The sequence below is a fragment of the Acomys minous genome (assembly GCF_964271855.1).
Source record: "Acomys minous genome assembly, chromosome: 10".
Taxonomy (NCBI): Eukaryota; Metazoa; Chordata; class Mammalia; order Rodentia; family Muridae; genus Acomys; species Acomys minous.
In genome coordinates this window covers 63398953-63423397 of record NC_140491.1, presented here as the reverse complement: position 1 = coordinate 63423397, position 24445 = coordinate 63398953, and the positions used below count along the sequence as shown (strand labels likewise).

General features: G+C 54.9%; 3 protein-coding genes and 1 long non-coding RNA gene across 8 annotated transcripts; 2 read left to right on the top strand and 2 right to left on the bottom strand.

Moving 5' to 3' along the window:
* Positions 1-4571: 4571 nt before the first annotated feature.
* LCN12 (lipocalin 12) lies at positions 4572-7724 on the bottom strand. Its single transcript, XM_084799819.1, has 6 exons — positions 7339-7724; positions 6816-6952; positions 5879-5955; positions 5684-5806; positions 5448-5549; positions 4572-4650 (listed from the first exon to the last, which is right to left on the bottom strand). Exons 1-6 carry the CDS (start codon positions 7450-7452, stop codon positions 4622-4624), a joined length of 582 nt encoding a protein of 193 aa, XP_084655945.1. The 5' UTR covers positions 7453-7724; the 3' UTR covers positions 4572-4621.
* On the top strand, positions 5477-6958 carry LOC311607777. The gene is made up of 3 exons (XR_014782740.1): positions 5477-5593; positions 6112-6323; positions 6912-6958. It is a non-coding gene; the product is annotated as an uncharacterized lncRNA (long non-coding RNA).
* Positions 7725-11142: 3418 nt separating the features above from the next.
* On the bottom strand, positions 11143-13023 carry C8G (complement C8 gamma chain). Of its 2 annotated transcripts, XM_084798554.1 has the most exons (8): positions 12778-13023; positions 12501-12592; positions 12278-12414; positions 12022-12092; positions 11830-11937; positions 11478-11579; positions 11368-11406; positions 11143-11287 (listed from the first exon to the last, which is right to left on the bottom strand). In XM_084798554.1, the coding sequence occupies exons 2-8, from the start codon at positions 12549-12551 to the stop codon at positions 11274-11276; spliced, it is 522 nt and encodes a 173-aa protein (XP_084654680.1). In that variant the 5' UTR covers positions 12552-12592; positions 12778-13023; the 3' UTR covers positions 11143-11273. The 2 variants fall into 2 exon arrangements, with proteins under 2 accessions (XP_084654680.1, XP_084654679.1); XM_084798553.1 differs by having other exon boundaries at positions 12501-13023.
* Positions 13024-13051: 28 nt separating this feature from the next.
* Positions 13052-17686, top strand: FBXW5 (F-box and WD repeat domain containing 5). 4 transcript variants are annotated; one of them, XM_084798550.1, is made up of 9 exons: positions 13052-13197; positions 14186-14401; positions 14630-14787; positions 15087-15261; positions 15351-15499; positions 15679-16108; positions 16410-16557; positions 16642-16854; positions 16935-17686. In XM_084798550.1, the coding sequence occupies exons 2-9, from the start codon at positions 14209-14211 to the stop codon at positions 17194-17196; spliced, it is 1728 nt and encodes a 575-aa protein (XP_084654676.1). In that variant the 5' UTR covers positions 13052-13197; positions 14186-14208; the 3' UTR covers positions 17197-17686. The 4 variants fall into 4 exon arrangements, with proteins under 4 accessions (XP_084654676.1, XP_084654678.1, XP_084654675.1 ...); XM_084798549.1 differs by having other exon boundaries at positions 13093-13183; XM_084798552.1 differs by lacking the exon at positions 16410-16557 and having other exon boundaries at positions 13089-13183; positions 16719-16854.
* The last annotated feature ends 6759 nt before the right edge of the window (positions 17687-24445 follow it).

Genomic DNA, 24445 nt, shown 5'->3' with positions numbered 1-24445 from the left:
AGGGACAGGGCTTCCCCTCTCCCAGAGACCTGTCACTATATAAACCAGACATTTTGGTGTCAGGGTCTCTCTCGCCCCCTTCTCTTTCCCACACCTCGTTACCCTCTCCTTCCCTTCCTCCTCCAGCGCCGCTTCTAATAAACTGCATTTATAAATTATAGCTTCATCGCCAATTAACTCATTCTGCTTGTTTAATCAGTCCTAGGTAGGACACATGAAAATCAAATCAAATCAAATCCAGGCAGCACAGCACGGGAGGAGGGAGACAAAGCGAGACCTGCGTTCTGAAATGCTACACGGTGTTGTCGGGGAAAGACGCCCACAGATCTGCCTTTCGCCCCACAGCGCAGGCAGGACTTAGACGCACAGAGCCTTGCCCGCCAACCACACAGTGCAGCACAGGAGGAGGAAGACAGACAGGGACCTGCAGACTGACACGCCACCCGCAGGCGGGCGGTTAGACACCGTTTGCTGCCATGTTACGAAGCATGGACAGAGGATGTCCCCCGGGGGCCTGCCAGCTGCGTGGCCAGCCTGCAGCGGGAGCCACCACCATGTGCAAGTATGTGGTGGTCAGGTGGGAGAGACAAAAAAATGGAGCAGCTTGACGAAGAGAGACGGAACTGGAGACCGTTGCTGTCAATGAGTCATATCACCAGTAGAGAACAGTTGCTAGGAGACCATGTGGAGGTCCAGGGGCTGTGCAGAGCTGGCCCCGCCCCCCACTGGCTGCTGGCCCCCACCTCTTATTGACGGCAGCACTCAGGAGAGTGGAGCCTGCACCTCGCTCAGGCAGCACAGCAGAGCTGGTCCTAGTAGATGGGGCGTGGGTGAGGCAGCCGTAGAGGCTCAGTGTGGAGTGTGGCAGAGCTAGCCCTGCCCCCTCATTGGCTGTAGCACTTTGGGAGGGAGATGCGCTGGCCTTGATGGCGAAGGCAGATGAGCCAGCCCAGAGGGTATGACAGCAAGAGAGCTGGCTTAGCTCCACGCGGGCTGCAGGACTTGAGAGACTGGGCCTTTGATAGGGCAGTACGGTGGGGCTCGCTCTGGAGGCCTGGGTGTAGGCTAACCAGCCCTGACGCCATGAGAGCACGAGAGCTGAACCTGCCTCCAGCCAAGAGCAGTATTGGGTGGCCTAGCTGGAACAGTGCTGGAGAGCTTGCTCTGGTGGTGGGGACAAGGGACAGCCAGTGTACCGACCAGCTCAGCTACCACCCAGGCCCAGACCCAGAGCTCTGAGTTCTCTCACCCCCAAAATATATATCATCTGCTGCTGGGGTACATTGTGTGAAAGTGACAGAGAGCTAAGCACTAGCCGGGTCTTGGTGTTGTTACTTCTATGGTCCACCACGGGTCTTACTTTTGTAAATATTCATCCTCCTTCCCTTGCCTATTGGCAGGAATAAAGAGCTGACAGCCAATAGCTGGGTAGGAAGTGGGGGCAGAACTTCTGGGCAGAGAGAAGGATGCTGGGAGAAGGAAAGATTGGGAGACGGACACGGAGGGAACAGGATGAAATGCCGTGGAGTAGAGAAAGGTAGAGCTATGCGGTGGTCATGGCCAGATAGGTGGAATAAGATTAGAGCACCTGGGAAACCGACCAAGCTAAAATACCTAATCTTAGCCGGGCGTGGTGGCGCACGCCTTTAATCCCAGCACTCGGGAGGCAGAGACAGGTGGATCGCTGTGAGGTCGAGGCCAGCCTGGTCTACAGAGTGAGTCCAGGACAGCCAAGGCTACACAGAGAGACCCTGTCTCGAAAAACCAAACCAAACCAAACCAAACAAAACAAACAAACAAATAAAATACCTAATCTTTAAAATATCAAAAATTCTCGGTCACTATTTATACTGCTCATGGCTCGGAGAAAGCCCAGCTATATTTGGCATACCATTATTACTAGGGAATGTATTAGAAGCTTCAACTCTTCATAAACATAATCATGTAAATAGTAGAGGTTTAAAGAAAAAATTCTAAAAAAAAAAAAAGAAAGAAAGAAAAAATTCTATAATCTGGTGACGAGCCAATGAGATTGTAAAAAATTGTCCACGGGGCTGGAGAGATGGCTCAGAGGTTAAGAGCACTGACAGCTCTTCCAAAGATCCTGAGTTCAATTCCCAGCAACCATATGGTGGCTCACAGCCATCTATAATGTGATCGGATGCCCTCTTCTGGCCTGCAGGGTCATATGCAGGCAGAGCACCGTATACATAATTTTTTAAAAAAAATTGTCCTACTTAGCCGGGCGTGGTGGCGCATGCCTTTAATCCCAGCACTCGGGAGGCAGAGGCAGGCGGATCGCTGTGAGTTCGAGGCCAGCCTGGTCTACAAAGCGAGTCCAGGACAGCCAAGGCTACACAGAGAAACCCTGTCTTAAAAAACAAAATAAATAAATAAATAAATAAATTGTCCTACTTGTTCTTTGTATAATCAAACTCCATTACCTGCTGGAAGTAACACTAAAGGTAATCAAAGAAATGAAATTTGACAGATGGATGTGTTTCATTTTGCAGAGTTTGGAAAATTAAGGTATGTATATCATACAATTGACATTTATTAAGGATTCCAATGGGCTTCTGCCTTGATTTCTGGAAAGACTGACTCTATAATTACACACTTATTAGAAATGATAACTATTTCAGATATTTTTTTTTTCGAGACAGGGCTTCTCTGTGTAGCCTTGACTGTCCTGGACTTGCTTTGTAGACCAGGCTGGCCTCGAACTCACAGAGGTCCACCTGCCTCTACCTCCCAAGATCTGGGATTAAAGGCATGCGCCACCATGCCCAGCTCCTCAAGGATTTCTTTACAGATTAAAACTGATATTCTGTTTATTTAGACAGTGAAATAAAACAGTTTTATGTAATTTTTTATAAAATAAAATATATTACAGGAATGCCATACATATTAGAGGTCAGGGCTGGAGAGATGGCTCAGTGGTTAAGAGCACTGTCTGCTCTTCCAGAGGTCCTGAGCTCTTTTATTTTTTCTTTCTTTCTTTTGGTTTTTCAAGACAGGGTTTCCCTATGTAGTCACGGCTGTCCTGAACTCACTTTGTAGACCAGGCTGGCCTCGAACTCACAGTGATCCACCTGCCTCTGCCTTCCGAGTGCTGGGATTAAAGCCCTGCGCCACCACGCCCAGCTTTGTTTCAGTTTTTAAAAGAAGCAATGGGGCTGAGCCTGCTCTGTTGTTTGGTGGGCCTGTGCTAGTGCTTTCTCTTCTCTGTGACAAAATGCCTGACAAGGAGCAATTTAGGAGAGGAAAAGTTTACCTCAGCAGCAGGAACTGGCGGCAGATAATCACGTGGCATCCACAGAGAGGAGGGAAGGGTGATGAGTGACAGCCCTCAGCTCACTTTCTCCTCCCTACCTCATCTGACACCCCAGTTCATCCAATCCTACATCTTCCATCCTCCAGCCACGCATGCATCTATGTATGCGTGATTCAGCCAACCAATCATCAGTCTGGTCATAGTAAGAGATCCGCCTGCCTCTGCCTCACAAATGCTGGGATTCCAAGTGTGCGCCACCGGCGCCTGGCTTGTACCTGTCACTTTCTCCATGAGAGCCGCCATCTTGGATACATCTGGGACACAATTCAGGCTAAAAGAGTCCAGGCCTCCCTTGTCGTTTGATTCGGAGGTGAATTGTGTCCCAGGCCTCTACAGATGGTACCCCTGAGACTGGAATGGGGCTGGTCTTACTGCTGTCATCAGGAAAGGCTGCAGGTCTATACTTACCATGCCCCGAGCCCTGTTCCAGAGTGGGCTTGGTTTCTGCACAACTTGCTCAACAGGTGAGGACACACACCACTGGCCGCGGTATGGGGAAGGTCCTACTATCAGAGCGATTCTGAGCACTCCCGCAATCCCTGCACCATCCTCTCGAGGCAGTAGAGTATTTCTAGGAGGGTGAAGTGTAAGCCTGGTGGGCTATCTCTGTGTGCTACTTGTGCCCTGTCAAGGCCAAAGACTATGACGTCATCTCGGTGGTGGCTCTGGGCCATGAGCTACTCTGCCTGTTTATTGGGACTGAGATGGGTTTAGGTATGGATGGGGCCAAGCCATAGGCTGCTGTTGTGGACTGGGCAATGTGAACATTGTGCTGACAAGCTCCTTGCAGGTGTGCATCTGGAGCTGGGTTGCTTAGATTCTGAGCCCATTACACTGTACTCTCTGTGCCTCTACTCATCCCACAGGAAGACTTGCCCTTGCTCCTTTTCCAGCCTGGGGCATCAGCATCAAGGCTTCTGCCTGCTCTGGGGCTCTGACTGTCCCTGTCTGCCATCTGGAGCCCAGTGCTGTAAGGTCCTCTATCACCGGTGTACACCCACTTACCATCTACGAGCATGTGGGGCCCCAGAGCTCGGCTAGGCACAGGTGTGGCTCGTGATCTCACAGAGCTGGGAGTCAGGGGAGGTGTGGAGTCTTGTTGTGGGGGTTGAGGGCCCAGTTTAGGGGTGCTCAGAAGACGATCATCACAGCCCCGTAGGATCAGGGGCTTGTGTTCTTGTCTCTCAACCCCCCCCCCACGGTTGCCATGGTCACATAATGAAGTTATAGGCAACGTGTTTATTTGTGTTGAAAGTGGGGCTCTACTGGCCGGAACCGTTTCATTCTTCAGCAGACATGTGGATCAGGCAGCCAGTCTAACGGAGCGGACAGACAGTGTTGGGATGGTGGGCAAGGAAAGAGCAATGGGGAGACGTAGGGGGCACAAAAGGCAGATAGGAGACCGGGCATGGCTGCAGGGAAAGAGCTGGGAGACATGCCCCTCAGAGTGCATCTCTGGCACCCGTCTGGGCTCCTCCAGAGGCCCCTGCATAGCACTGCCTGTCCCCACAGGACCCTAGACCTGTGGCAGATCCAGTGGTGTGGCGCGATGAGCGTTACAGTTAGTGCAAACACGTATGTGATCACATGTGCATGGTGTGTGAGACGTGACCCAGGTGTGGCGGCACAGGCCTAAAATACCAGCACCCAGGAGACGGCAGCAAGAGAAACACAGCAAGGCCCTATCTAGAAACGACAAGGGTGTGAGCGGAATGTATGCACGTGCGAGCAGGTGTGTGTGTGCAAGCACATGCCCGTCTACATGTTTGTGGGCACATGCTTGAGTGTTCAAATGTGCCTGGACAGGTATGTGCAGGAGGGGCGTAACGGGGAATGTCTTTGGACAGGGTGGGGGTCCTGACACCATCCATAGGAGGAGACAAGACAGGGCTCAGCACTGAAGCCCCATACACGTCCCGTGAGGCTCTGCAGGGCAGGCCTGGAGAGTGGCTGTGGGACTGGTGAAGGCCAGGAGAGATGCCACCATTGCTCAGGGATCCCCGCCCCGCCCCTTTTCCCAACATCCACTGCCTGCAGCCCCACCCCTTTTCCCATCATCCTCTGCCTTCCAGAGCCCACCCCTTTCCCCACCATCCACTGCCTGCCCCATTACCGGTCACATCAGGGAAAATGAAGTTATTCTTTGTGAGGTTTTGTGTTCTGGTTAGGCAGATGAGCTTGTCTATTATCTTATGTGGAAGCCTCCAGCTTCTACCTGTGGCCAGAGGAGCACAGCATGGCTCTCAGCACTTGGCGATGGTGAGGTATTAGTCCCCAAGCTGTCCCAAAGCCAGGAAAGCACCACCCTGACCAGGGTTCTGCCCAGGACCCAAGGAAGCAAGGGCTTACCCAGAAGGCTGACCCTGGTGACGGTCTGGCTGCTCGTCTGTCTGAGGGACAGCACCAGGGCGAACTTGGTATAGTCCGTATCTATGACCTGCATGTCTTCTTTGTCTGCCCCAGGCCCTGGCCCTAGGGGACACACAAGTCAGGTTCCCAAGGCAACTGTGGCCCTCCTCCTCCTCCTCCTCCTGTCATTCTCACCTCCGTTGTCCACGGTGAACTTCCCTGGCTTGGTAGTTGGGGTCAGGGTATAGGACCAAGTGTTGCAGCGCTTGCCCCTGTGGGGTGGATGGGCAGAGGCAGGGTTGGGGCAGAAGGCTAAGGGAGCCAGCCAGGCCCACCCTGGTGGACCATAACACGTTCAGCCATTCATTTGGAGGGGACTAAAGCCCCAGAAGGATGCAGAGCACTGGAGCCCTCCCCCGTCCCCCCAGGCTTCATCTCTGGGGTCTGTTCGTTCAGCACCTCTGTGACCTTCCTCGGAACCTGGCCCAGCGCCGTGCGAGGGATTCCTGCTCTCCCCAGCACAGGTCCTCAACTCTACAGGGACTTGCCATGTCAAAAAGAAAGTGTTTTGGCCAGATGCTGCAGCACATGCCTGCGATCCCAGCACTCGGGAGGCAGAGGCAAAGCCAGGTGGATCTCTGTGAGTTCAAGGCCATCCTGGTCTACAAAGCGAGGTCAGGACAGCCAAGGCTGCACAGAGAAACCCTGTTGGGGGGTGGGGTGAGGGGGAGGAGGTTTCTGGGTATCAGTGGTTTGCCTTTTCTGGTTCCCAAGCCAAGGGGCTCCAGAGAGGGCCAAAACCAGGCTTCAAGTTGGAGCTGTCTGCCACTGTTAAGACTGGGAAGACAAAAACTTGCCCAGGAGGTCAGGGTAACAGAACCAAGACAGGGACTGAGAAATGGGTCCCTGACTAAAGCCCGCTGGCCTTCTGCCTCCAACTTAAGCTTCCATAGGTTGGGGGGCGGCGTATTAGCTGGATTGGGCTTTAGCAACCGTTGTTTAGCAGACTGTGCTAAATAAGGCCTCTAGGTGTGGTTCCTCAGCCCACGGTGTGGCTGGGCCATGCCCGGCTCCTGGAACGCAGCCCCGGGTCCCTCCTTGTCTGCTTGGACAGCAGAGACACTTCACTTACCGAGTCATGGAGTTGGTCACCTGAAACTGACTGTTGTTTTTCAGCTGGAACAGTGTGATGAAGGGGTTCAGCAAGGCCCGGTGCTCTCTCTTGTAGGTGTTGCCCGCCAGACCGAGGACAAACCACTCCCCCTGAAACTGCATGGCTGGGGATGGGCACAGCCAGCCCCTTCCCACCCTCTCCCGGGCAGCCCCCGGGGCACCTGGGACCCCTCCTCAGGAGGCAGCTGCAGCCAAGTCTGCAGCAAGGACACTGCAGAACCCCGAATCTGCCTTTAATCCGGCAGGTGGGGGGTGGACTTCCCAAGCCTCTGTTTGTCTCCACAATCAATGCAAATACAGAAAGCACAGGCAGGCACAGGTAGGCCCTTTTCTGCTGGAGTCACGGGCTCATGCGGGGACTCTGGGTTCAAGTCCTGCCATGACTTCCCTGTGCAGTGCCCACAGGCCTGGGCACACCCCTCCCCCCACAAGCCAGGACCCCAGCAGCTGCACCCTGTTTCTTCTCTTTGAAAGCCCTGTACCTGCTTGCTTTCGAAGCTTGTCATCTCAGAAAAGCCTCGAGGCGTGGTTGGAGTCTGACCCTCCAGGATTTGGGGGAGGGTGACTATCAGCCACAGAGCCCACCAAGGGCCCATCCCAGCGGCCACCGGGCTCCAGAGGGGCCAAAGCCTGACTGAGGAGTAAAGCTAGTGGGGAGACTTGCTCAGAAACCTATTTCTTCACTGCCCACCCGGCCAGTGCTCCGCTTTGAGGTGTGTGGCAGAACAGGTGGGTGTGGAAGGAGGGCAGGGCTGACCCTCCTCGGACCCTAAACACCTGCCAGGGTCTCTTGGGTCCCCGCCAAAGAAGAAGAAGAAGCCAACTGGGTTCAGCTGGAGTCATCTTGTGACTCCAAATACCTGTTCTAAGTGACCTCATAAGTGGGACAGAAATCTGCCCACGTCTGTCTTATCTGTCCTTCATGCCAAAGAACCACTTGTTCTGGGCAGGGGGCATGACCATTCTCCACGGCTTCTTCCCCGCGGATCTGGCCTGCTAGCCCCCAGGCAGTCCCGTGGCTGCCATGTGCTAACGCCAGCGTAGGCATAAGCACTGTCTGGTCACTGTCAGACTGCAAGGCTGGTTAGAGGCAGAGGGAGGGGCTCAGGGACATCAGGGCCAGGTAAGAAATGCTTGGGGGTGGGGGAGGGTTATTTCAAAGAGATCTTCTGTGCAGAGGGAGGGGAGGAGCTGGGGGAAGGCCAGTGTAGAAGTGGGGTCCTATAGTTGCAAGGTGCTATAGGAGCAGGCTACTGGGTAGGAGCCCAGCATTAGGGGCTGTGAGGCACAGGTGCCATGCTGTGCTTGGTCACAGGCTGTTGACTCAAGAGAAAAGCTGTGTAAATTACGTGTGGGTGGTTCCTGTTTGACTTTCTGAAAGGAGTTCGGAGCCATCCCAGCCTATTCCCTTTGCCATCTTTTCTGCCCAGAGCTGGGCACCGACAGACCAGGCCTTGCAGGCCCTGGCCAGGCAGGGCCCTTGATGAACCAGGCCTCCTGAAACCTCACAAGGGGGACTTAGCCTCACTCAGGAGATAAGCAGTGGACTGGCTGTGCTCTTTCCTAGGTCTTGGATGCATTTCACTCCCTTTCCCCTTCGAGGCTGTCCTGACCTGGAGGCTGGGCAGCTCCTCCCACTGTCGATGTGATGGGTGGAGCCTCCAACCAGAGCCGAGTAAACAGTCCTGCCATCTTGGGTCTTGTTTAGTGCTCTGAAGCTGGCCTGGGCTTCCTACAAGACCAGGAAGGGAGGAAAGCCGGGAAGGTGATGACATACCCCACACAAAGCTCGGAGAAGCAGACAGCTTGGGGTGGAGACCATCCCACCGTGCTACCCTGGAAGCAAGGCCGGCTGGCCTTCTGCCTGCCTGCTCTCCTCTTTGTCCACCTCAGCTACCTTCATCTTTCCTTCCAACAGGGACGGTCAGAGCAAACCACTTCTATCTCCTCTCTCTGGGATGACTCCTGAGTGTTCCCCTCTGCTTGCTTCCCCCACACCAGGATTCTTTCCCAGGATACTGCCCTGAGTGGCAGGAGGCCCCTAAGAAGGTTGCAAGCCATCCTCATGCGCATAGAGCTTCTGGGTGGACAGGAAGGGGGGGCCCACTACTGCTTGCTTCTGCCTCTTGAGAAAGGGCACAGCCCCTCGTGTCCAGGCAAGGCAGAACCGGCCCCCTGCAGGGCAAGTCCTCTAATCCTGTGTCCTGTGGGGTCAGGATTTTTTTTTTTTTTTGAGACAGGGTTTCTCTGTGTAGCCTTGACTGTCCTGGACTCACTTTGTAGACCAGGCTGGCCTCGAACTCACAGCGATCCGCCTGCCTCTGCCTCCCAAGTGCTGGGATTAAAGGTGTGCGCCACCACCGCCCGACTGGTGTCAGGATTTTTAAAGTTGTTTTCTTCTTAGATATTATAAATTATCTGTTAGAATTCAAAGGTGATATATAAACTATAAGGGACATTTGTGTAAAATGTGTATGTATTGTATGTATGCACATGTGTGTATGTGGGTGTGCAAGCACATAGAGCAAGAAGACACTGGAGGTCCTTTCTGCCTATTTCATCAAGATGGGGTTCCCACTGACCCTGGAACTATGCTGCGAGGCAGTGAGCTCTGTGGTCAACTTTTTTTTTTTTTTTTTTTTTGAGACAGGGTTTCTCTGTGTAGCCTTGGCTGTCCTGGACTCACTTTGTAGACCAGGCTGGCCTCGAACTCACAGCGATCCACCTGCCTCTGCCTCCCATGTGCTGGGATTAAAGGCGTGCGCCACCACGCCCGGCTCTGTGGTCATTTTGTCTTTGCTCCCCCACCTTCAGTGGTGGTGGGGCAGGCGGGGTGTGCTATAGGTGGCACTGGCCAACCCTGTCTCAAAAAAACCAAAACCAAAACACTTACGAAACTGAACTGTGTGTCAGTACTAAAGCTCTGTGTCTCAGACTGGCGCAAAAGCTAATGGCTGCATGGTCCATGCTTAGCCATTCAGACCCACAAGGCAGAGATTCCAGAGGGCCAGTCTTGGCCACACGAGCCCAACCCTTGCCGGAGTAAGACCATCACTTCCTGCTAGGGAACACAAGGAGAAAGGTGCTCCTGAGGCCGGGCGGTGAGGTCAAGGCCAGGCCCCAAGAGAGCAGGTGCTCCCGGGGGCTCTATTTTTGTGGCTAGGATAAGCTGAGATTCCTCCTTCCACGGCTCCGGGTGGCTCACTTCCAACTCCAGTCTATTTTCCTGACCTCCCAAAGTCCTGCTGCCCAGGGACCTCCTCTGGGGCAGCTGTGGCCTCAAGAGCAGCCACCCAGCTTTATTGCTGCAGCTCTCGTTCCTCCAAAACCCTGCCGGCAGACAGCCCGCTCCAGGAACCAGACAGCTGTCCTGCTGATACAGTAGCTCACTTGGGGGTGTCCCGGGGCTGCTAGACAGGAGGAAGTGGTGGCCTGGGGAGCCAAGGCGCTAGACCACCTTTGCCTTCCTGGCAAATGGATGGCTGAGCTCGGACTTTAGGTTCCCAGAAGGAGCAAGCCCGGGTCTATTTTGTGTCCCCCGGGGCCTGGGACACTTGAAAAAAGCGTATGTGAACACCAGATGTCACCAGACCTCAAGCAGGCCTCAATGTCTCGGGTGGGGGCAGCTGTGTTTAGCTAACGCCCAGCTCCCTGAAGCCCTGCCCCAGCCTGCAGAGCCCAGCAAAGCATCCCAGGAAAGGCCCAACTCCTCCTCCCTCACAGGCCTATGCGCAACCCGCTTCCTGCTCCCTGTAGCTGGGAACCTTGATCTGGCTAGGGGGGAAAGCTGTATCAGGAGTTCCGTACATGTTGGGAGCCCCCATGTTCACAGTCTTTCTGTTCTCTGCTCCTGGGGTACAGCTTTCCACTCTTATGTGTTCCAGCTGCTCCCTCAAACCCACCCTGTTAGCTCCCTAGCAAGTGCATTTCGGCCTATAGCTCTTTAGCTTTTAGGGTCAAGGGTCAGGAGGAGCCTAGAGAGCTTATTGGCAGGCCCCTTTCCAGGGAGGCATCTTAGGAAGGACCATGACACACACACCCCTCCATGGGCATGAAGCCAGCTCAGTGGGTTGGGGTCGGGGGCAGGAAGGGGAGCAAGGTGCTGTGGAGTCAGCCTTCATTGCAGAGGGAAACAGACTAGGGAGAGAGCAAGGCCTCGGGGCTTCTAGGCATCAAAGCTATTTCTAACCTGGGACAGAATCCTCAAAATAGCCAGGTGGGCCTAGTCGCCGTCCCACCTCAGGCTAATGGAACACTCCTGTCCAGGCGGATAGAAAAGACCCAGGGCCAATTCTGATGTTTACTGAAAAGCCCCAAGGCAACAGAGTATAAAGGGGGTGCTTCTGAGGACAGGCGTCAGCGCGCTCAGAATTCTCTGGAAGCAGTCTGCTGTCCACAGCTTCTCCACCAGATGGCCTCATCGCTGTACTTCTGCAGTAGACAAGAGCCTTAGTAGGGGCAGGAAGGACCTTGCCCACATCCCTCACCGCCCTGCCCTGCCGACCACTCACCGTTCAGGATGTGGAACTGGTCCGAAGTTTCGCAGAAACCTAGGGACCCGGGCAGTAGTAAGCGAGGGCAGCGTGTCAGCCAGGAGGCCGCCTGGGCTGGGGACACTCACCGTATTTGGGGAAAAAAATGATCTGGTCTTCTGTTAGGTTGGCTCCCCTGACCTGCTGTTCAAACACATCCAGGACAGAATCGCTCACAGGCAATGAGCGGGCTACGGGATAGACAGAGTTGCGGTGGTTTCAACCGGGCAGGGTACCCAGGACCCAGCCGGGTCAGCTGTCTGCCCCTGCCTCATCTAATCCCCACACCAGCCCACGTGTAGACTCCTCCTAGAGCCTACTACGAGAGTATGGGAATAGAAAGGGAGTGGGGAGGGTCTGTGTGTCCATCTGGGAGCACCCGTCAACGGTGGCCTTTCCTGGATGCACGAGGTCACATGTGGGTGCGGGACTAGCACGCACCATATAGTTTCACAGACAGCTTCCTTGCCCGCTCCAGATACAGGATGGCAAAGCTCTGGTAGTCGGTCTCGGCAACAACCACATGCACTGGCCCACGGGCCCCTGGGGCTGAAGCAGACCATAGTAGCAGCACATTAGTCCGCTACCCTCTGCCTCCAGCCCCAATCCTCCTGTGTGATGCCCTGGCCTCACCTTGGAGCAAGAAGCGGCCAGGGACCCCTGTGGCTCCAAAGAGTTGCTTTATCTGCCAACATATGCCATCTCTGGGGAGGGGAAGAAGACTGCAGTTAAGTGGAGGCTCCCAGGCTCTAGAAATTCCAACCCGGGTGGGGTCACATGGGAAATCTAGCCAGGCCACAGAGAAGCCACAGGGAAGCTTTAGAGTCAGGAAGACAGGGTAAGGTAGGTGGTGGGCTGGGGCGAAGGTGGAGGCCACCTTGGGACTCACAGTTTTCGGAAGGTGCTGACAGCCATAGCTGCACCCTGGGGAGCTGTGTGCAATGTGGTGGCCTCAGCCTGGTGTCCCTGCTCCTGAAGAAATCGGCATGCAGAGCCCACAGCCACAAGGCGCCATGTCCCTGCAAACTGGGAGTGCACTGGAAGGGCTCAGGACTTAGGGAATGGGGCACCTTGGGCTCCTCTCCCTTCCCCCACTCGCTCCCCGCTTTTACCGGCTGAAGATCGAAATTGGCCTTGGCCTGGATACTGCTGATGGGGGACATAGGCCCAGATGGCTTTCGAGCCCTTTGGCCCTGCGAACTGGCTGTCCAGAGCAGGATAAAAAACAACAGAGGCTCAGGGGACAGCATGGCAACTCTATTAGGGACGGTAGGTAACAGGACAGGGAGGTGGAGGGCAGCACTGTCCCAGGTCAGAGTCCACTGCCCAGTCCCACAGGAAGCACAGCCCAGGAAGTCCACATCTGTCTTCCGCTTACTGAATTCCTACCCGCAAGCCGGGGTCCATCCTAGAACCTAGCCTTGACAGGAGCTGGCCATTGCGTCTCAAGTGTAAGGTCCGAGTTCACCCCTGTACCCCTATTTTCACTTGAGGTCAGTGCTCAACCCTTTGCATGCCAGTAACTGGTCTTATCCCCACAGCCAACACGAACGTTCTCATAAAGCCCAGCAGCAGAGAGAGCCTCGAACCCGCCCCGCTGTGCCTGGCTCATTACTGCCTTCCTAAGAGCGCGCGCAGGCGCATAAAGATACCCGGTCAGAGCCCCAGGCGCAGGCGCAGGCGCAGGAGAGGCGGCCATCGATGCCTCGGGGCTCGTGGCGTCGAGCCTGGCTCCTCCGTAAAGACGCGGAGGCGGAGGCTAGAGCGGCGGCGGAAGCGGGGCGCAGCGCAGCGGGCGGAGGCACCGCGGTGAGTCCCGGCTTTGGCCCCGCCGTGCTCACCTGTGTCGTCTTGCCCGGTTCTCCCGTCACTTACCTTGTGCCTCATGGCGCCTAGTCCCGCCGCTAGGACTTCCTTGGTGTCCCCTGACCCCGGCACTAGCCTTCGTTTATTTTCTCGGGCCTGGTCCCGGTCATGGGCTGCGGCCCTGCCTTGTCCTACTTTCACTACCTCCGCGAGCCTTGTCCACTGTCACCAGGTTTTCCCCCTGCAACGTCTACACTTGTACAACCTTTGGTGGCCTTATCTGGCCAGGGATGGCCTTGGCAGGTTGTCACCAGCCTAGTCCACCCGCGCGGGTTCAGTAGGCGAATGAAGGAGCGGCCGCCCAGGCTGTATGTAGCCCCTTCTGTCCGCTGGGACATTCAGAAACCTCACCCCACTTTACCACCCTCCTGACCAGGCTCTCTCCTGAGGCCACTGACCAAGAGTCAGCCCTGTCCTGAAGTCTTGCGGCAGCAAGGTCATGGGCAGGGTGGGGTACGGGGCACTTGGCCCTTACTGCTAGAAGTTGCACTGCCACCCTGAGCAGCCCAGACCTGTTAGCCTGTCTTGGTGTTCATATGGCCCTGGACCCTGGAGGAGGGCGAAGGTGGCAAGCCCCACCCCCCCGAAAGGTATGAAGGTGGGGCCACCTCCCATTCTTCAGGGTGCACCTGGCCTGGTAGTACTTAGATGCTCGCTGTCTGGTCCCGCGAGTCTTTTCTTTGGTGCCCCTGGAGAACGTGAGGTCGTGCAACCTTACTGTCAGGTTGTGTAGGGGCAGTGCTACTGAGACACCCCACCACCACCTCCTGTCCCCCCCGCACATGCTCAGTGCAGTGGAATTCTCCACTTGGCAGTTGGGGCTTGGAGGAGCAGCCAGCACTGCCATGTGTGGGGCTCCAGACGCTCAGTTTCTCCCTGGGGTCGGGAGGTAAAGAGACCTGGGCTCAGAGCAGCCCCTGGTGGGTTTCAGGACCGTCCGGGCAGAATGTCACGATGGATGAGGGGGGCATGCCCCTGCTCCCCGACAGCCTTGTCTACCAGATCTTCCTGAGCCTGGGCCCGGCAGATGTGCTTGCCGCTGGCCTGGTATGCCGGCAGTGGCAGGCTGTATCCAGGGACGAGTTCTTATGGAGGGAGCAATTCTACCGCTACTACCAGGTGGCTCGAGATGTGCCCCGCCACCCAGGTCAGTGCCCACACCCCCCCCCCCCGAAGCCTACTGCCCTCTGGGTAGGAGCTCACAGCCCAAGGACCTCAGACATGGGCCACACTGGGAAGAGGGAGTCGCTGTGAGCAAAAAGGCACACCCTGTAGTTGAGACCTATGGGACAGGCCCCGGTGGCCACACTGTCAGCTCTTGGTCTGTACTAGTGAGGGAGGCTTGCGTGCAGGAGTGACACTATATTGCCCACAGCGGCCACATCCTGGTACGAGGAGTTCCGACGACTCTATGACATGGTACCCTGTGTGGAGGTGCAGACACTGAAGGAGCACACGGACCAGGTCCTGCACCTCAGCTTCTCCCACTCGGGGTACCAGTTTGCCTCCTGCTCCAAGGACTGCACAGTGAAGGTGAGGGTGCCTCTCCCACGTGGCAGAACTCAGTGGGAAGAGAAGCCAATGGTGAGAAAAACAGAGAGGGCCTTAAAAAGGGGCCGGAGGTCTGATCTGGACCGCGTAAGACCAACGCTCAGAGCAGCGCTGCCCTCTCGCCCCTCCAGCCCTCTGTGTTGGTAGGGTGTGGTAAGAGCGGGTGGTAAAGGCCTAGGATGAAATTCTTGACCCGTGAGGACCAAGGAGAGAGGAGCAGGACTCCCTGTGTTGCCCGGGTAACCTGGCCAGGTAATTACCCAGCAGCCTCTCTGGTGCAGATCTGGAACAATGACCTGACCATCTCGCTGCTGCACAGTGCAGATATGAGGCCATACAACTGGAGCTACACCCAGTTCTCCCAGTTCAACCAAGATGACTCACTGCTGCTGGCCTCAGGGGTGTTCCTGGGGCCACATAACTCCTCCTCAGGCGAGATAGCTGTCATCAGCCTAGGTGAGTGTGGCCACTGGGTCGGCTGCTGTCCCCTTGCGCTCTGTCGGCAGCCTGTCCAGCTGTGCCCTTCCCTCCCCCCGCCCCCCCAGACTCTTTCGTCCTGCTGTCCCGTGTGCGAAACAAGCCCTACGATGTGTTTGGCTGCTGGCTCACGGAAACCAGCCTCATTTCGGGGAACCTGCACCGCATTGGAGATATCACCTCCTGCTCAGTGCTGTGGCTCAACAATGCCTTCCAGGTTCAGACCTGGGGGGGGGAAGGGGGGGGACAGGGACAGGCTGGGCAGACAGGTGGGGCAGGGCAGGGAGCTCCAGAGGAGGGTGTGGGCCGGTGCAGGGCCCAGGGTAGGCTGGTTCCCAGGCCCGGCCCCCTGGCCAGCACCCACCTGTTCCGAGCCTTGGCTTGTGTCCCCCACAGGACGTGGAGTCAGAGAATGTCAACGTGGTAAAGCGGCTCTTTAAGATCCAAAACCTCAATGCCAGCACCATCCGTACAGTGATGGTGGCTGACTGCAGCCGCTTTGATAGCCCGGACCTCCTGCTAGATGCTGGCGACCAGGCTGGGCTCCCTGGCCGAGTCTTTGACCTAGGTGGGGACAGTGAAGAAGAGGCCACTGACCCGGGTTTGCACACCTCTGGTTCTGGCCACGTCAAGGAAGGTTTACGGCGTATGTTGGATAGCGTGTTGGAAGGACATGCCCAGCTGTCAGATTGTGCACTGGAGACCAAAGTGGCTGAGCTGTTGGCCCAGGGCCGCACCAAACCCCCAGAGTGCAGTGACGCAGACGCCAGGAACAAGTACCTCATCTTCACCACTGGCTGCCTCACATATTCACCACATCAGATCGGTAATGGTGGGCAGGGCAGGGCAGGGCCTAGGAGGGTCAGCAACCACTGTGGGACTCCCCAGACCAGCAAGTCCATAGGCAAGGCTTGGGATACCGCTCTGGCCCTGGCACACTTGATCTTGTTGTGTAAGAGTGCTGAAAACCCAGGCGGGGGATTGGTCGGCAAGTGGCCAGGTGGGCGACTGCGCTTGAGTCTGTGTAGAGAGTGGTTGTGGAGCCAAGGCAGTGTTCTTGGATTGGAGTGCCTGGTGGTGATGTCCTTGCAGGCTCTGGATGACCCCTCACCCTGGTCTCCATGCAGGCATCAAGCAGATCCTGCCACACCAGATGACTACAGCAGGGCCCGTGCTGGGCGAGGGCCGGGGCTCTGATGCCTTCTTTGATGCACTGGACCATGTCATTGACGTGCATGGGCACATCATTGGCATGGGCCTGTCTCCTGATAACAGGTGGGCCTGGTGTGCCAGGTGGGGCACCATAGGTGGCCCTGCATCTAATAGCATGCTTGTACCTAATGTGTGTCCCTGGCTCAGGTACCTGTATGTGAATAGCCGTGCATGGCCCCCTGGCTCAGTTGTAGCCGACCCCATGCAGCCACCACCCATTGCAGAGGAGATTGACCTGCTGGTGTTCGATCTCAAGACCATGCGGGAGGTGAAGCGGGCTCTGCGAGCGCACCGTGCCTACACGCCCAATGACGAGTGCTTCTTCATCTTCTTGGATGTCAGCAGGGATTTTGTGGCCAGGTGTGGGCTCAGGCGGGCCCCAGGGCTGGGGTTCGGGCTTCAGCAGGTGGGTGTGGGCTCATCCGTATGCTATCCCACAGTGGGGCTGAAGATCGGCACGGCTACATCTGGGACCGCCACTACAACATCTGCCTAGCCAAGCTGCGGCACGAGGACGTGGTCAACTCGGTGGCCTTTAGCCCCCAGGAGCAGGAGCTCCTGTTGACAGCCAGCGACGATGCCACTATCAAAGCCTGGCGCTCACCGCGCATTGTTCGCGTCCTCCAGGCCCCCCGGCCCCGCCCCCGGCCCCGCCCCCGGCCCCGCCCCTTCTTCTCTTGGTTTGCCAGCCATAGGCGCTGAAGGCTTCAGTGATTTGAGCCATTGGGACCCACCGGGAAAAATGATGCCCTGTGGTTCTTTACTGCACTGGGACAGAGTAGCTCATAGCAGTAATGCCTTAGGAGGGGTAGCCTGACCCCAACACACACACAGACACACACACACACTGCTCACTCAGCCATCAGGCTTAGCACTAGGGTAGCCCTTGTTGGCAGCGCTAGAGATCCCATGTCAGCCTCTTGGCCAGCTTGGGGTACACAGGACACTGGAGGCCCTGTTCTTCACCTACCCTCTTCCCCTGGGTTGGCAGCTCGCACAGCTCCAAGCTGGCCTTTGCCTGGGTACCTTTCACACTCAGCAAAGCTCCACAGCCTTGAGTGTGCCCCGGGTGGCAGGCCAGAGGCTCTGGTAACTCAGTTTGTGCTACTGATTGGATGGCCTGCAGTGGTCCATGGGTGCTGCATGCTGCACTCATTACCTGTTTGGCCTGAATAAACAGTTGGCAACAGTACATGCCATCTAGTCTGTTTCTAGGGAGGGGCCACAGGCCTTGCTGGCCGCCGTCATCCTGGTGATGTCTGCCTCATGGGGCCTCCAGGAGGCTGAAGAGCGAGTGCTGCCGCAGGTGTGTGTCTGTTTGACTTGAGATGCCTGTTCGAGGCTGTGATTGAGTGCTGATAGATACCAGAAAATGGACAGAGCCCAGCCTAGTACAGAGTCTGAAGGAGGGTGGACCTTAACACAGTCACACCATCCTCAGGAGAATCCCCAGAGCAGGGTACACTGGCCCAGGCCTGCAATCCTCGCTCCTCAGGGCACTGAGGCAGGCGGATAGGGAGTGGCCTGCTGAACACTGATAGAGAACAAGGTCAAGGTTGACCTAGGGAACTTGGTTAGCCCCTGGCTCGGAAAAGTAAGAGAAAGGTGGGGATTGTGGTTAGTGCTAATAGTGTTTACCTGTCATGCCTTGAGTTCCACTCCCAGTGCCACCATAACACAGTGCGAGGCCCCAGGGTACAGAAGGGCAGCTCTAGACATCCTGGAATCACTGTTCCTGGTCTGATGGTGGCAGTTGGGAGGATTGGGGGCTTTGGCAGGGCCAGGCTCCAGAGTGACTAGATCCAGATCACACTGGGTGAGCAGTCTGCTACACCGGCATCTCAGTTAAAAGCTGCCCTCCTGCCAAGAGAGAGCAGCTTATCCAGGGGACTGAGTGAACAGGTCACGTGGCCTCCCGGGTCTCAGCAAGTGAGCAGGGATTACCGCCCATCCTCCTGGTGGGAACCATGCAGGGGATGGGACAAGACACCAGGCGCAGATGGCACCGGGGAAGCTGGGCCTGTGCTGTGCCCTGTTGCTGAGGTTGGAGGGTAGGATGCAGTGTGTGTCCATCAGCATGAGTCGCAGTGCCAAAGGGAACCTCGGAGGAAAGTGAGGAAGTCTGGGCACCCAGCCATGGCAGAAGCAGCAATGCTGACCATTCTACGCCAGATGGGCCTGAAGCTAGCAATTCAGAGCCCAGAAAAGCTGCTCTTGCCCTAGAGAGCAGCCCAAGTCCCAGGACAAACAGACTTCCCCGGAAGGACTTTGGATTAGTCTAATTTAAAATAGATGAGTAGCATCCGCAAAACAGAAACAACACACTACATAACAAAACCAGGCAGAAACTGGTGTGTGGGAATTTAAAATTGAACGGAAAAACAGTAACAACTGCAAGTTCAACCATTTAACTGTTGGGCTTGATTTGTCAAGGAAACGGAGCGCCACGGAAGGTGGGAAGGATAGAGAGGTGACAGGCAAGACGGCTCGGTAAATAAGGGAGCCTGTTACCTAGCCTAGCTGACCTTGCTCCTCAGGACCCACATGCTGGAAAGAGAGAACCTCCATATGCCTGCCATAGTGTGTGTGCCCCCATATGTGCAAAATATAATACAAACTTTGAGTTACTCATACCCCACGTCTAGCAGCTGTGGTGACTTAGTGTTTAACCTGGCATGTTGCATGCAGCCCTGTTCAAAGCAACCCTGCAAGGGCACGTGGGGAGACAGGCAGGTGCATGGGGCTCCAGCTCCACAGCTGAGGCTGCAGTGACTGAGGCCCTGGAGACGTGCAGGGCAGAAGCTGGCAGCGCTCACAGAGGACACCAACCCTTGGCATCCAGGGCCTGACTCAATGCAGCCGGAGTCTGGAGTGAGCACCAGGCCCCGAAGAGTAGCCCTGAGCACTGCCATCCAGTGAGCTGCATGGACGCGACGCACCCCCACTGTGCTGTCTCTTTTGGGCACCCTGATGATGGTGGGAGACTTTGCACCCCTCTATCCTCTAGGGCAGCTAGGTGACTAGAACCCCCAAACATCTGGGTAAATGGCCAAACGAACCTGAGGAGGAAGCTCAGAAAAGAAAAAACATCTGCTGGTGGGGTTCAAGTACAGGTGTCTTAGAGCTCACCGTGGGAGTTCTACATTTGAATTAAAGTTTAAGGTTTATTTATTACATAGTGTTTTTGCTTGCACTCCAGAAGAGGGCACTAGATCTCATTATAGATGGTTGTGAGCCACCATGTGGTTGCTGGGAATTGAACTCAAAACCTCTAGAACAGCTGTCAGTGCTTTTTAACTTCTGAGCCATCACTCCAGCCCCTAAAGTGTATTTTTTTTTCCTTCAGTTTTTCCAGACAGGGTTTCTCTGTGTTATCTTGGCAGTTCTAGGCTCGCTTTGTAGACCAGGCTAACCTTGAACTCACAGCGATCTGCCTGCCTCTGCCTTCCAAGTGCTGGGATTAAAGGCGTGCGCCACCACACCCGGCTTAAAATGTATTTCTTAAAAATCATCTTTAGAGGCAGGGTGTGGTATATATATATAATTAAAATTATAGTAAACTAATGCAAAACACTAAAATGTTCAAGTAATCACTCCAGTATAGGTAGAAAAAATAGAGAACCAGTAGAATACAAAATCCAAGTATATCAAAAGTCATATAAAAAAAAAGAATGTTTGTTCTGTAACAGGGAATCATTAAGTAGCCCAGGCTAGCCTCACGCTAGATCCTGCAGAGGCCTCCTGAGATGGGAAGCCACACACAGCTCACAATGACTTCTGAATAAAAACGGATCCAACTCCGCTGCAAGGCCTGGCAGCAAGCCTGCGGGCCTTCCTGAAGTCTGCCGGCACAGGTAGGCGAGGGGATGGTCAGGTGCCACCCCAGAGCGCAGGTCAGAGCTACCCCCTTAGTGCCAGCATCGAAGTTAGTGTATGGAAGAAGTGGCGCTGGCAGGAACAGTGCTCTGGAGCGGGCAGCATTAGCAAGAGCCTCCGATGGAGCAAACACAGCGCAGCCCATGCTGTGAGGGAGCCTAGTGACAGCCAGCACGGAGACAGCACTGCTGCCGCATGGGACACCCTGGGAGTCTCCAGCCTAGTGACAGCCAGCACCGAGACAGCACTGCTGCCGCATGGGACACCCTGGGAGTCTCCAGCCTAGTGACAGCCAGCACGGAGACAGCACTGCTGCCGCATGGGACACCCTGGGAGTCTCCAGCCTAGTGACAGCCGGCACCGAAACAGCACTGCTGCCGCATGGGACACCCTGGGAGTCTCCAGCCTAGTGACAGCCAGCACGGAGACAGCACTGCTGCCGCATGGGACACCCTGGGAGTCTCCAGCCTAGTGACAGCCAGCACAGAGACAGCACTGCTGCTGCATGGGACACCCTGGGAGTCTCCAGCCTAGTGACAGCCAGCACCGAGACAGCACTGCTGCTGCATGGGACACCCTGGGAGTCTCCAGCCTAGTGACAGCCAGCACGGAGACAGCACTGCTGCTGCATGGGACACCCTGGGAGTCTCCAGCCTAGTGACAGCCGGCACCGAGACAGCACTGCTGCCGCATGGGACACCCTGGGAGTCTCCAGCCTAGTGACAGCCAGCACGGAGACAGCACTGCTGCTGCATGGGACACTCTGGAGGGCAACAGGGTTGTCCTCGCCTTTCTTGGCTCCTCGTGACTTTAAGCAATCTTGGTGTGTGGCAGCAACACTCCTGCTTTCTATCCTCACACAGCTGCCTTTTCCCTATAGCCTGTCACATTTGCTACGTGTGTCTATGTCAAAAGCTTTAAAACAAAACAAAAACAACCACAAAGACATGGGGCCACGGGTGGATTAGGAACTACTTTGATGACTTTAATTTGATTACTATTCTAAGGACCCTGTTTTCCACACTGATGCCTAGTTCTCTGCAGGTAGTGTGGGCTGACTCTGACCATGAACTAACTGCAGCAGACAGGTCTGTGTGGACCATTTTACCCACTCCCAGGAAAATCTATCAAGTCAGACCACAGCCTGCGCCACCAAGCCAGTATCAGCACTTCCAAGCTTTTTATTGAAGACCCAGTAGCCATAGGTCTTAGTCCACCCCACTGTTTTAACAAAACACCACAGCCTGGTTGGCTCATGAGCAAGTTTCTCACAGTACGAGAGTCTGCAGGTCTAAGGTGCTGTAGGCACGGTGCCTGGTGAGGGCTGTTCTGGGGTAGGAAAAGGCTATCTTCTGACAGATCTCACGTGGGGGTGGGGGCGGCAGGTGCACTTTCCCAGGCCCACAAGTTGTATCTCATGATCCAGTCAAACACTGTCTCATTGGAGACGTTTCAACACACGACTCTGAGTGGTGGCGGTGCTGCAGGCGGCAGCCTCAGCAGGTCTCTTGGCTGCAGTTCTAAGCACCACACAGCCCTACAGTTTTGGCAGCTCCACTTCCAAGATTCTCCTAGGTACTGTCCCAATGGTCAATCTGCAGTGGTTTTGACTCTGAACGGTCCAGAGCTCCCTACTGTCTGCAACATCAAATAACAACCAGCTGGGGTCACTATGGCTCAACTGCTGCATGCTGCAAAATCAACACCAGCCTAGGACTGTCTCCTGTACCCTCCTCGCCAGTCTTCCCAGGCACCCATGGATGGAATCCAGACCTTTTCTAGCCCATTCCTTTAATCCTCCCAGCTCCATCCATTACCCAGTTCCAAAGCTACTTCCATGCATACACCAAACACACATTAAACGCATCTTTAAAAGGCATCTGTGGCTAGCCAGAGCTACATAGTGAGACTGTCTAAAAAACAAAAAACAAACAGCCTGGCTGGCTTGGTGTTGCACACCTCTAATTCCAGCACTCAAGAGGCTGAGGCAGGCAGATCTCTGTGAGTTCAAGGCCAGTCTGGTCTACCTGGTGAGTCCTAGAACAGCCAGAACTACAAAGAGAAACCCTGTCTCAAAAACAAAACCAAAGCCAGGCGTGGTGGTGCACGCCTATAATCCCAGCACTTGGGAGGCAGAGGCAGGTGGATCGCTGTGAGTTCGAGGCCAGCCTGGCCTACAAAGCGGGTCCAGGACAGCCAAGGCTACACAGAGAAACCCTGTCTCAAAAAACAAAACAAAAAAAAAAAAAAAACAAAGCAAAACAACAACAACAAAACAAAAAAAGCCAACCAAAAACAAACAAAAAAACCCCAACAACAACCCACCAGTTTCAACCTGAATTACTTAATTCCACTTTTTAAAAAAAGATTATTGGGCCGGGCGTGGTGGCGCACGCCTTTAATCCCAGCACTCGGGAGGCAGAGGCAGGCGGATCACTGTGAGTTCGAGGCCAGCTTGGTCTACAAAGTGAGTACAGGACAGCCAAGGCTACACAGAGAGACTCTGTCTCGAAAAACCAAAAATAAATAAATAAATAAAAATAAAAAATAAAAAAAGATTATTTATTTATTATTTATACAGTATTCTGCCTGTATATGCCTATACATCAGAAGAGGGCACCAGATCTCTTTACAGATGGCTGTGAGCCACCATGTGGTTGCTGGGAATTGAACTCAAAATCTCTGGAAGAGCAGACAGTGCTCCTTAACCTCTGAGCCATCTCTCCAGCACCTAATTCTACTTTTCAAACACATATTTCTAAAAAAATAAAAGAATACATAAACTGCTAAACACAGGAACCCACTGTTAGAAAACAAAACTTTAAAATCATTATTTAATAGATCAGATCTCACCTTTGAATTTTCCCCCCCCTTTTTTTGTTTCATTGTATTTTTTATTTTATTACAAAAGTTTACTACAATGTACAACAGGCTCCAGGATAACACTTCATTCTAGCTGCAGATGGCAAAGATTCTATGGCAGGGACTCCGGATGTTTACATAGGAATGGAAAAGCATCACCATCACCTCAGGCACAGCCTAGTCTATGCCAAATTTCTTAATTCCACCTGTGGCCAGGGAGCCCTTCCCGGCCGGCGCCTTGGCTTTTTGTTCCTCTTTGTTCCTGCTTGAAAGCCTCACCTCCCTCACCCATCACCTTGGTCTCCTTCTTGGGCTGTTTCAGGGGCTTCCACATTTTGCCACCTTCTAGGCCCAACATGGCACCTACAGCCCCTTCACCAGACCCTGATCCTAAGCCCCTCCCCGCTTTTGTTTTTGGGGGGTGTTTTTTTGTTTTGTTTTTGTTTTTTTTAAGGCAGGGTTTTTGTGTGTAGCCCTGGCTGTCCTCAAATTCAGAAACCCACCTGCCCCACTGGGGATGGTGGTGTGCGCCACCACCAGCTTTAAAGTTTTCCACATGAAAAAAGTTCAAACAGAACCTAGGATCAGTGTTAGAAAAGATCAGAAACTCTCAGGAGCACAAGTCAGTCCAGAGCCCGCGTGCTGGAGGCCCAGAAGCATCCCGCTGCACAGTGGGACAAAATGGCTCGGGGAGAACCACATAACCCAACCGTCCCCAGGAGAGAGCTAGCCTAGACCTGTTCCTAAGAACTCACAGCACAAAACTGTGAGAAACAGGATGGGCTCTCCCGCAGCCAGTCACAGGGCAGTCAGAGTGAAGCCAGCTGTCCGCCATGCTGCCACCCTAGGCCATTCCTTTAAAACCAACACGTAACAGCGTGAAGAAGCAGACACAGCAGGAACAGAGCAGTGCACAAGGACCGTGGGGCGGGGCGCGTCTACAGGGCAATGCCTCCCTCTCCATCACAGCTTGCTCAGAGCTGGGCATGGATGGCTCCCCACGGTGCTCTCCCATCCGACATTCCTTCTAACCTAGTACCCAGGCCATGGTGTCTCCACGCCAACTTCGGTCTGGAGCAGGCCAGGGGCCAGGCCAAGGGTCATCCCTTCATCTCACCCAGGCAGACCCACAGTGGAGTGCTCACCGGGCTTGGAGAACCTAAGAACAGAGCCAGGCAGTGTGAGTAAGGCAGGAGGCCCAGAGGGCCATCAC

Excerpts from the sequence above, each read along its gene's own strand:
- LCN12 (XM_084799819.1), bottom strand. The coding sequence starts at position 7,452 with ATGGGCCCTTGGTGGGCTCTGTGGCTGATAGTCACCCTCCCCCAAATC. Across the intron at positions 6,953-7,338 it reads CAAGCTTCGAAAGCAAGCAG|TTTCAGGGGGAGTGGTTTGT; the intron begins GTACAGGGCTTT and ends CCAGCCATGCAG. Across the intron at positions 4,651-5,447 it reads CATTTTCCCTGATGTGACCG|ACTGGCTGCCTGATCCACAT; the intron begins GTAATGGGGCAG and ends CCGCTCCGTTAG.
- C8G (XM_084798553.1), bottom strand. The coding sequence starts at position 12,638 with ATGCTGTCCCCTGAGCCTCTGTTGTTTTTTATCCTGCTCTGGACAGCC. Across the intron at positions 12,093-12,277 it reads GTCAGCACCTTCCGAAAACT|AGATGGCATATGTTGGCAGA; the intron begins GTGAGTCCCAAG and ends TCCCCTCCCCAG. Across the intron at positions 11,938-12,021 it reads TGGCCGCTTCTTGCTCCAAG|CCCCAGGGGCCCGTGGGCCA; the intron begins GTGAGGCCAGGG and ends GGTCTGCTTCAG.
- FBXW5 (XM_084798550.1), top strand. The coding sequence starts at position 14,209 with ATGGATGAGGGGGGCATGCCCCTGCTCCCCGACAGCCTTGTCTACCAG. Across the intron at positions 14,788-15,086 it reads CCAAGGACTGCACAGTGAAG|ATCTGGAACAATGACCTGAC; the intron begins GTGAGGGTGCCT and ends TCTCTGGTGCAG. Across the intron at positions 16,558-16,641 it reads GGCCTGTCTCCTGATAACAG|GTACCTGTATGTGAATAGCC; the intron begins GTGGGCCTGGTG and ends TCCCTGGCTCAG.